At 39.3% G+C, this 12,327-nt stretch overlaps 1 protein-coding gene across 1 annotated transcript in view; it reads left to right on the plus strand.

The window, feature by feature from the left end:
- Positions 1-6,831: 6,831 nt before the first annotated feature.
- Positions 6,832-12,327, plus strand: part of usp34 (ubiquitin specific peptidase 34) — a 133,726-nt gene continuing 128,230 nt past the window's right edge. The window contains exon 1 of the mRNA XM_008121091.3: positions 6,832-7,278. Coding sequence (XP_008119298.1) covers positions 7,236-7,278 — 43 coding nt within the window. The 5' untranslated portion in view covers positions 6,832-7,235. The remainder of the gene's footprint in view (positions 7,279-12,327) is intronic.

Genomic DNA, 12,327 nt, shown 5'->3' on the forward strand with positions numbered 1-12,327 from the left:
TTGATATTTAACTGCAGCCCCGCTTTTGCACTTTCTTCTTTCTTTCCCCTTGGTGATAAGGCTCCTCAGCTCCTCCTCACTTTCAGCCATCAGAGTGGTATCATCTGCATATCTAAGATTGTTAATGTTTCTTCCACTAATTTTAACTCTGGCCTTGGATTCAAGCCCTGCACGTCGCATGATGTGCTCTGCGTACAAGTTGAATAGGTAGGGTGAGAGTATGCAGCTCTGCCGTACTCCTTTCCTAATCTTGAACCAGTCTGTTGTTCCGTGATCTGTTCTTACTGTGGCTACTCGGTCTTTATACAGATTTCTCAGGAGACAGACAAGGTGACTTGGTATCACCATACCACCAAGCACACGCCATAGTTTATTATGATCCACACAGTCGAAGGCTTTAGAATAGTCAATAAAGCAGAAGTAGATGCTTTTCTGGAACTCCCTGGCTTCCTCCATTATCCAGCGGATATTGGCAATTTGGTTTCTGGTTCCTCTGCCTTTTCTGAACCCAGCTTGGACATCTGGTAACTCTCGCTCCGTGTATTGCTGGAGTCTGCCTTGCAGGATCTTGAGCATTACCTTACCGGCATGGGAAATAGGGTATGGGGATATAAATTGATTTTTTCCAATCTGATGGCCAATCATGTGTTTTCCATATTTGCTGGCATATGGCATGCATCACCTTGACAGCATCACCTTCCAAGATTTTAAACAATTCAGCTGGGATCCCCCCTGCTGCTCCAGGTAGCATGAGACAAAGTGACCTTTTGACTTGGCCAAAACTCTAAGGACCCAGCTATTGTCTGAGCTGGCAGAGGAAAATTTGCATCCCTATACATCTGGGTTGATCTAATCATCTCTAGGGTCGCAGAAGAAGAAAAACCAGAAAAACAAGTGTTGTGTCACCTATCTGCTTACATTTCATTTATATCTTTCCCCCCTTTCACTGTTGCATGTATTACTATGTATCTCTCTTTTCTGATTCTGGGGTTCAGGATTCTCCCTCCCCCCCTTTGAGCCCCAAAAGGCTCTATCTCTATCTCTCCCCTCCACAGCACCCATTCTGGGCTGCACTAACCCTTGGGAAACTATAACTTACCCTCCACCCTGCTTTTCCTTTCAACCAGCTCCATGAGCTCCAAATCAACCCTTTTTGGCTTTTTATAAACTTTTATTCACTATCACTTTATCATTTTATTATTCGATTTATTGGGGATAAGGAAAATAACCTTTTCTTCCCCGGATCCCATGTTTTCCTTTGTGATTTATGAACTTATCTTGGACTCTTTGGTGGGTGGGATGGGTCAATATGATATCTTTATCTTCCCGGCAGATGTCAGGTGGTGCAATACCGGCTAAATTTCTCCAGTGGTGTGGGGCGTAGACATCCCGTGATGATGCGGCATGTCTCATTAAGACCACATCCACTGTTTTAACATGGTGGCATGTTACTTACTTAGGCGATCCCTCGTAGCTCGAGGATGATGGTCTTCCATCTTGGGGGTAGGTTCTTAGGTGACTGAAGAGACCGATTCTTGACCCGCATATTCTCCCGCAGTGAGGACATCGGTTTCCAGGTGGAAGGCGGTCCCGGTCGGGGTTGACTTGACGGGCCTTCCTCTTGGCACGTTTCTCCCTTAAGCCCTCCGTTCGTGCCTCTTCGAACTCCGCAGCACTGCTGGTCACAGCTGACCTCCAATTAGAGCGCTCAAGGGCCAGGGCTTCCCAGTTCTCAGTGTCTATGCCACAGTTTTTAAGGTTGGCTTTGAGCCCATCTTTAAATCTCTTTTCCTGCCCACCAACATTCCGTTTCCCATTCTTGAGTTCGGAGTAGAGGAGCTGCTTTGGGAGACGGTGATCGGGCATTCGGACAACGTGGCCAGTCCAGCGGAGTTGATGGCGTAGGAGCATCGCTTCAATGCTGGTGTTCTTTGCTTCTTCCAGCATGCTGACATTTGTCCGCCTGTCTTCCCAAGGGATTTGCAGGATTTTCCTGAGGCAACGCTGATGGAAACGCTCCAGGAGTTTGGTGTGACGTCTGTAGACAGTCCACGTTTCGCAGGCGTAGAGCAGGGTTGGGAGGACAATGGCTTTATAAACAAGGACCTTGGTATCTCTACGGATGTCCCGGTCATCAAACACTCTCTGCTTCATACGGAAAAATGCTGCACTCGCAGAGCTCAGGCGGTGTTGTATTTCGGTGTCGATGTTGACTTTTGTGGAGAGGTGGCTGCCAAGGTAGCGGAAATGGTCAACATTTTCTAATGTTACACCGTTAAGCTGTATTCCTGGCTTTGCAGAGGGATTAGCTGGTGCCTGTTGGAAGAGCACTTTGGTTTTCTCAATGTTCAGTGAGAGGCCGAGCTTCTCGTATGCTTCTGCGAAGGTATTTAGAGTGGCTTGTAGGTCTTCTTCTGAATGCGCACAGACTACGTTGTCATCAGCATATTGGAGTTCTATAACAGATGTTGTGGTGACCTTGGTTTTGGCTCTCAGTCTGCTGAGGTTAAATAGCTTGCCATCTGTCCGATAGATGATTTCCACTCCGGTGGGAAGCTTCCCATCAACAAGGTGAAGTATCATAGCGATGAAGATGGAAAATAAGGTGGGGGCAATAACACATCCCTGCTTGACACCTGATTCCACCTTAAGTGGGTCACTTTGGGAGCCGTTGCTGTCCAAGACTGTTGCCATCATGTCATCATGGAGGAGCCTCAGGATGATTACGAATTTGTCAGGGCACCCGATTTTTTGGAGGATGGTCCAGAGAGCGCTGCGATTCACTGTGTCGAATGCCTTTGCAAGGTCAATGTGGCATGTATCCCACACTGGGCATGCGTATTCAGCAGCAGAGTAGCCAAGCGCTAGGGCAGATGTCTTCACTATATCTGGTTGTGATCCCCAGGTTGTGCCCGTCAGCTTTCGTATAATATTATTTCTAGCACCCACTTTTTGCTTGATATAATAATAATAATAATAATTATTATTATTATTATTATTTTATGACACAGCAAACAAGATAGATATGCTGGATTTCGTTTCACAAAATCCCAAGTCGAACACTTCCCAAGTGTCTAGGACTGTGTGATGTATTTTCGGATGATGCGTGCAGATCCCAGTAGGGTGGCCTTTTGCAATTGACAGATCGTAATTTTGTCAATGTCTATTGTTTCCAAATGCCGGCTGAGATCTTTCGGCATGGCACCCAATGTGCCGATCACCACCGGGACCACCTGCACTGGTTTCTGCCAGATTCTTTGAAGTTCAATCTTGAGGTCCTGATAGCGGCTGAGTTTTTCCTGTTGTTTTTCGTCAATGCGACTGTCACCTGGGATGGCAACATCAATGATCCAAACCTTTTTCTTTTCCACAACTGTGATGTCTGGTGTGTTGTGTTCCAGAACTTTGTCAGTCTGGATTCGGAAGTCCCACAGTATCTTTACGTGCTCATTTTCCAATACTTTTGCAGGTTTGTGATCCCACCAGTTCTTTGCTGCTGGGAGGTGATACTTGAGGCATAAGTTGCAATGAATCATTTGGGCCACATAGTTATGTCTCTGTTTGTAGTCTGTCTGTGTGATTTTCTTACAGCAGCTGAGGATATGATCAATGGTTTCACCAGCTTCTTTGCACAGTCTGCATTTTGGGTCATCAGCTGATTTTTCGATCTTGGCCTTAATTGCCTTTGTTCTGATGGCTTGCTCCTGGGCTGCAAGGATCAGGCCTTCTGTCTCCTTCTTCAGGGTCCCATTTGTGAACCAGAGCCAGGTCTTCTCCTTATCAGCTTTTCCTTCAATTTTGTCAAGGAACTTTCCATGCAGTGTTTTGTTGTGCCAGCTGTCAGTTCCTGTTTGTAGTGCGTTTTTCTTGTACTGGTTTTTTATCTGCTGTGTTTTGAGGAGTTTCTGATTTTTGACTTCTTCTTCTTCTTCTTCTTCTTCTTATTATTATTATTATTATTATTATTATTTTATTTTTATACCCCACCCCATATTCCCAAAGGCACTCGGGTTGGCTTACATGAAGTGCTGCAATGCTGCAGTGGGATTCCTTCCCAGGTAATCCTCAGGGCTCGGGATGCTTGTCTGTTCTTAAAGTGGATTAGGAATCAACTGGTTTCCCCTGTAATAGGCAGTAAGAGCACCTAAAGCTTCAGAGAGCTTCTGTTCACCCATTTCAAAGTTCCCTGCTTGGGCGGTGATGGCATGATCGTCAGCATAGATAAAACTCTCTGTGCCTTCTGGCAGTGGCTGGTCATTTGTGTAGACGTTAAACATTGATGGCCTAGTAAAATGTGCTTCGTACAAAATGAAGGCTTGGTTTTTTTTTGCTGGGAGTGGAAACAATCCGTGGTAATGGGTAAAGAATATGAACATGGAAGACTTTATTATTTATTTATTTACTACATTTATATCCCGCTCTTCTCATCCTGAAGGGAACTCAGAGCAGCTTACAAATCAAATGAACATACAATATATTATTAGCATTGCACAATACAAGCATTAAATTACTATATTGTACTATATCATTATATGGTAATATTGTTAGTAACTAGCTATGCCCGGCCATGCGTTGCTGTGGCGTTGTCTGGTGGTGTTAGTGAGAACTTGTTGAGGTAGTGGTGGTATTGAATGTCTGTTGTATGGTTGTCTTTATGTTTAGTATGCATTTGGTTGTTTGTGTACTGTGAAAGTGGTGAGGGTAGAGGGGGTCTATGTCCCTGTGTAGTATTATATACTATTTATACATTGTCCATGTGTTGTGAATGCTTGGATTGTGTCCTGCTGCATAGTAGAAAGGGTTGGGCTGGATGGCCCTTAGGGGTCTCTCCAAACTCTTGTGTCTGTCCCCTGGGCTGTGTGCGTTGCTAGGAGACCAAGTGGGCGGAGATTAGCCCTCTAACTGGCAGCAATTGGATAAAAACACTTATTCCTCTCCCTCTAATTAGGACTTTATTTTTCGTTTCTTTTTGTTGTATCAACCTTGAGCCGTGGATGATGGGTTGTTGTCAAATTTCGAGGTTGGGGGGCCTGTAGTTTTGTTGTTTTGTCTGCTGCCCTGATGCCATCACTCTTTTATATATATATATTTATTTGCTACATTTCTATGCCGCCCTTCTCACCCCGAAGGGGACTCAGAGCGGCTTACAAATTAAATTTACATACAATATTATATTAGCATAGTACAATACTGGTAATAAATTACTATATTGTACTGTATCAATATATTGTAATATTATTAGTAATATTACATGTAAAATATAATATATAATTAATATTATATTGTATTATTAGTATATCGTATTACAACATAATATTATGAATATTACATGTATATACAATGTGTTATAATTATTATATATTATTGTAAATTGTATTGTTTATATAAATATATATATATATATATATATAAACACACACACATATATATATGTGTGTATTTATATATACATATATATACAGTAGAGTCTCACTTATCCAACATAAATGGGCCAGCAGAACGTTGGATAAGCGAATATGTTGGATAATAAGGAGGGATTAAGGAAAAGCCTATTACACATCCAATTAAGTTATGATTTTACAAATTAAGCACTAAAATATGTTTAACAACAAATTTGACAGAAAAAGTAGTTCAATACGCAGTAATGCTATGTAGTAATTACTGTATTTACGAATTTAGCACCAAAATATCACGATGTATTGAAAACATTGACTACAAAAATGTGTTGGATAATCCAGAACGTTGGATAAGCGAGTGCTGGATAAGTGAGACTCTACTGTACATATATATATATATATATATATATATAAGATTACATTTAATATATAATATATAATTAATATTATTATATTACATTATTAGTAGTATAATATAATAATACATTATTATCAATATTATATGTATATACAATACATTATATACAGTAGAGTCTCACTTATCCAATATAAACAGGCCGGCAGAATGTTGGATAAGCGAATATGTTGGATAATAAGGAGGGATTAAGGAAAAGCCTATTACACATCAAATTATGATTTTACAAATTAAGCACTAAAATATAATGTTTAACAACAAATTTGACAGAAAAAGTAGTTCAATACGCAATAATGCTATGTAGTAATTACTTTATTTACGAATTTAGCACCAAAATATCACGATGTATTGAAAACATTGACTACAAAAATGTGTTGGATAATCCAGAATGTTGGATAGGCGAGTGTTGGATAAGTGAGACTCTACTGTATATCGTATTACAATGTAATATTATGAATATTATATGTATATACAATATGTAATTATTATATATTATTGTAAATTGTATTGTATATATAAACACACACACACATATATATGTGTGTGTATTTATATATACATATATATAAAACATATATATATATATATATATAGATTACATCTAATATATAACATATAATTAATATTATTATATTGTATTATTAGTAGTATAATATGATAATACATTATTATCAATATTATATGAATATACAATATATTATATATTTATAAATTAAACATTTATAAACTTTGGCCGAATTCTATACGCCAAATGCAATGTAATCTCCAAAGAGTTTAGAGTTGCTTTGCACCCAAAGCAGGCGAGTTATAAACACAATGCAAAGGAAAAGACTCCTCCCCTCTTCGCCTTTCGCCGATCTTGTCCGGAAATTGCCGAGTCACCCGCTCTGCCAATGCTCTTCCCTTGAGTTCTTTTTAGGCCCCGCCCTCTCCTCGCGGAATGTTCGCCTTTCGCCGTCGTCGTCCGGAAATAGCCGAGCCAGCCTCTGCTTCGGAACGTGCGTGACTTGCGTCCCTTGCGTGCGCGCTCCCGCCCGCCTGCCCATCTCTCTCTCTCTCTCTCTCTTTCTCCCTCCTTCCCCCTCAGCAAAATGGCGGCGGCGGCTGATGGAGGCCTTGGCAGCCCGTGAGGGACTTACTTCGGCCTTCTCTTCCTCGTTGGCCTTGGGCTCTTCCCCTTCTCCCTCCCCTGGACCAACCGCTCTCTCTTTCCCCCCTCCTTCCAACCCCTCTCCCCATATTATCCCATTATATTAAGGTTATTCCTTCTCTTCCTAATTCCCCCCCCCTTCAATCTCCGCCCTTCTCCCCCTTCCTCCTTCTTTCCCTTCCCGCCCATCAATCAATCAGCGGCGACCGGGAGCGGATCAATCAATGGTCGGGAGGAGGAGGAGGCGGCGGCTGCTGCTGTTGTTGAGGGAACCATGTGTGAGAGCTGCGCCGAGCTGCTGGAGGTGCTGAACGAGAGTAAGTCGCAGGCAGGCCTCGGGGCCAGGCTGCAGGGCATGGGGGTTTTTTTGGGGGGGGGGGGGGGACTTACACTCTTCCCTCCTCACACCATTCAGAGATATATATATATATACACACCCACATACACACCAGGCATGGGCAAACTTCGTCCCTCCAGGTGTTTTGGACTCCAACTCCCACAATTCCTAATAGCCGGGAGTTGGAAGTTTGCTCATGCCTGGTGTACACATACACACATATATATATCACACACATCTATACATAAATACACACATATATTAATTTACAATAATATATAATAATCATAACATATTGTATATACATATAATATTCATAATATATTGTAATACGATGATACTGTACTAATAATACATTATGATAATATTAATTATATATTATATATTATGTGTAATATTACTAATAATATTACAATAATAATATTCATAACATTGTATATACATATAATATTCATAATATATTGTAATACGATGATACTGTACTAATAATACAATATGATAATATTAATTATATATTATATATTATGTGTAATATTACTAATAATATTACAATAATAATATTCATAACATATTGTATATACATATAATATTCATAATATATTGTAATACGAGGATACTGTACTAATAATACAATATATTAATTATATATTGTATTTTACGTGTAACATTACTAATAATCTAATAATATATAATCATAACATTGTATATACATATAATATTCATAGTATGTTGTAATATGATGATACTGTACTAATACAATATAATAATATTAATTATATATTATATTTTACGTGTAACATTACTAATAATACAACAATATATAATAATCATAACATATTGTATATACATATAATATTCATAATATATTGTAATACGATGATACTGTATTAATAATACAATATAATAATATTAATTATATATTATATTTTACATGTAACATTACAATATATTGATATAGTACTGGTGGCACAGTGTGTTAAAGCGCTGAGCTGCTGAACTTGCGGACCAAAAGGTCCCAGTTTCAAATTCCGGGAGCGGAATGAGCGCCCGCTGTTAGCCCCAGCTCCTGCCAACCTAGCAGTTGGAAAACATGCCAGTGTGAGTAGATCAATAGGTACCGCTCCGGCGGGAAGGTAACGGCGCTCCATGCCATCATGCCGGCCACGTGCCCTTGGAGGTGTCTACGGACAACGCCGGCTCTTTGACTTAGAAATGGAGATGAGCATCAACCCCCAGAGTCGGTCACAACTGGACTTAAGGTCAGGGAAAACCTTTACCTTTTACTATATAGTAATTTATTGCCAGTATTGTACTATGCTAATAATATAATATTGTATATAAATTCAATTTGTAAGCTGCTCTGAGTCCCCTTCAGGGTGAGAAGGGCGGCATATAAACGCAGCAAATTAATTAAATAAATCAATATACATATGCACATACATATATACACAACATAAATACACACATATAAATATACACTTATATATGCGGTTACATATATACAGATAGGTGTTTTGCAGAAGAAGAGGACCTTTACATGTTTTCTGCCTTCCGTCCTCCCCATATCCTGTATATTGCATTTGTGTGTTGCAAAGGAGAGGGATTCTAAACATTTTCCTCCTTCCATCCCTTATCATTCATATATATATGTATATACAGTAGAGTCTCACTTATCCAAGCTAATGGGCTGGCAGAACCTTGGATAAGCGAATATCTTGGATTATAAAGAGGGATTAAGGAAAAGCCTATTAAACATCAAATTAGGTTATGATTTTACAAATTAAGCACCAAAACTTCATGTTATACAACAAATTTGACAGAAAAAGTAGTTCAATACGCAGTAATGTTATGTTGTAATTACTGTATTTACTAATTTAGCACCAAAATATCACGATATATTGAAAACATTGACTACAAAAATGCTTGGATAATCCAGAACCTTGGATAAGCGAGGCTTGGATAAGTGAGACTACTGTATACACACACACACACATATACATACACACACATATACACACATATGCATACACACATATGTACATACACATATACATGTACATATACACACATACACACACACACACATATATAAACAGATAGATGTCTTGCAGAGAAAGAGAATCTTGAATCTTACATGTTTTCCTCCTCCTCTACCATATCCTTTATTGTGTTTACGTATTGCAAAGAAAGGGAATTCTACACATTTTCCTCCTCCCATCCCCTAGCATGCATGGGCAAACTTCAGCCCTCCAGATGTTTTGGACTTCAACTTCCACAATTCCTAACAGCCTTGGCTGTTAGGAATTGTGGGAGTTGAAGTCCAAACACCCGGAGGGCTGAAGTTTGCCCATGTCTGATATATACATACACACACACATATACATATACACACAAAGAAATATGCAGATATGTATTTTGCAGAGGAGGATAATCTTACATGTTTTCCTCCTCCCATCCCCCATATCCTGTATTGTATTTATATATTGCAAAGGATGACAATTCTATGCATTTTCCTCCTCCCATCCCCTATCCACACACACAGAACATTATATACAGATAGATGTTTTGCAGAGGAGAAGAAACTTATGTTTTCCTCCTCCCATCCCCCATATCATGTAATATATTTATATATTGCAAAGGGGGGGGGGTTCTACACATTTTCCTCCTCCCATACCCTATAATTCATCCATATATATACACACACACATATATATACATATACAGATATACATAAACTTAGAATATATATATACACACGATACACACACACACACACACACAGATATGGATTTTGCAGAGGACGAGAATCTTCCATGTTTTCCTCCTCCCATTTCCATTTGTTCATATATACACACATTCACACATACATACATACATACATATATATATATACATATACATATATATATATATATATATATACACACACACACACACATACAAATGTTTTGCAGAGGAGGAGAATCTTAAATGTTTTCCCCCTTCTGTCCCCTGTATCATGTCTTGGATGTATATATTGCAATGGAGGAGAATGCTACACAGTGCCCTTTTTATATCTTTTTCTGTGTGTATTTACGATATTGCCAGTGAGGAGCAGAAGCTATACATTTTCCTCCGTTCCACCATACTGTGTGGATATGTGTTTGTGAGTGTGTTGCAAATTATCTTTCCCCAATCCTCCCCCCATCATGTATATTTATATTTATATTGCAAAGAAGGAGAATCTCACAGATTTTCCTCCTGCAATCCCTCTCCATATCATTTCTGTTTCTGTCTGTATTGCAAAGGAAGAGGAGAACCTCTCACATTTTCCTCCTCCGATCCCTCATCATATATGGTATATTTATGTGTGTCCGTATTGCAAAGGAAGAGGAGAATATTACAATTTTACACATTTTCCTCCTCCAATCCCCCATAACATACATGTCCATGTATCTATCTTGTAAAAGAGAAGAATCCTATTTATTTTCTCCTCTGATCCCCTCATATCACACACACACACATATATATCCATGTATCTGTCTTGCAAAGGAGGAGAATCTTACTCATTTTCCTCCTCCCCCCCCCCCCCATCAGATATCTATCTATCTCTGTATTGCAAAAGAGAAACTTCCATTTTCTTCCTTTGATCCCTCCTCATCAGATCTATTTAGCATCTGTCTATCTATCTTGCAAAGGAGGAGGTGAATCTTGCACATTTCCCCTCCTTTAAAACCCCCGCCCATATTTTTTTTCATTTTTAAATATTACTCTGTCAGTGCAATATCTGTTGGATGGAAGTAGTAACCTCACAGGAAGGGAGATGTCAAAGAAGACAGATTCTGAGGAGGGAGGTGAAAAAGAAGGATTAGAATTGTTAGCACCTCTCTTAATCCCCTCCTCTCCAAGTCCCTCTTCTCCATTTTTTTTAACTGGCCTTCTTTGTAGGAGAGGCTTGCAATATATAATTTAAAAAACAAAACAGGGAAGACCAGTTCCCAGATAAAGGTTGTGACATTCCTTTCTGCAGCGATTCCATGGGGAATGAGGGCCAGGTTTTATTTGGGAATGGCAGACTCTGGTTGGAACCTACTTCCGAGTATAGCATGCCACAGATTGTCAATTGTGCTTTTTGTGGACGGTAGAGAATAAGGATTATTTCCTTTCTCCTTAATCCCTTTCCCCCCAGCATATTGTAGGATTTAGGCTTTAGTGGGCATCTATCTTCCTTCTCAGATGAAAGATGACTATGGAAGAGGGGTGGTGGGTAAAAGAAGTATCCTTGGCTTTTTCATTTCTTTTATCTGGATGCTCCTTTGAATTGTGCCTTTGGAAGAAGGGAAATGAGGCCTAGTTTAACCTCATCTGCAATTCGGCCGCACTTGTGTGTGTTTCAAGCAGGGCTGGAGTAAAGCTGTAGTTGCAGTCTTCTCTTCCCGCCTTGCTCACAGCAGTGGGATCCTTAGTGGAGATGACAAGGAGTTCTTTGAACTGGAATGACCCCCTCTGTTTTGGATGGCTGGGGTTACTGTGGAGGAGGAGGAGGTTGTATTGGTGTTAGTATTGGTTTATTTCCTGCTTTGTGTCTGTTACAAATTCTAACTCCTCCTTGCCTCTAGTTTTATAATTTTCTGATAAAATGTAAGGAATTGTCCAGGAGTTCAAAAGATCCCATTTTCTCCACTATTCTTACAACTGGTCTTCTCTTTTCTGACCATCTTATTTGATTTCTCCATTTGGAGCAAAAGAAATGAAAATATATCCTGTTATTTAAAACAGCCATTTTGAAGTAGGATGTTTCTGTTATTTTCTCTCCGATGATTGAAATTTGTTTTCATGTAGTACATGCATAGGATTTGGACTGCAGTTATAAAATAGTTCCAGTTTGTTACAGACTCACTGTCTTACTACTTTTTAATTATTGTAAGGTTTAACATGTTCCTAGCTTAAACAATAAAATGTATTTCTCATTCATAGTTCTTTTTAAATAGTGGGGTATTCTAAGTATGATACGGACTGTACTCTTTTGGAAATGAGTAATTTAAATATA

This window comes from Anolis carolinensis, chromosome 1 (assembly GCF_035594765.1).
Source record: "Anolis carolinensis isolate JA03-04 chromosome 1, rAnoCar3.1.pri, whole genome shotgun sequence".
Lineage (NCBI taxonomy): Eukaryota > Metazoa > Chordata > Lepidosauria > Squamata > Dactyloidae > Anolis > Anolis carolinensis.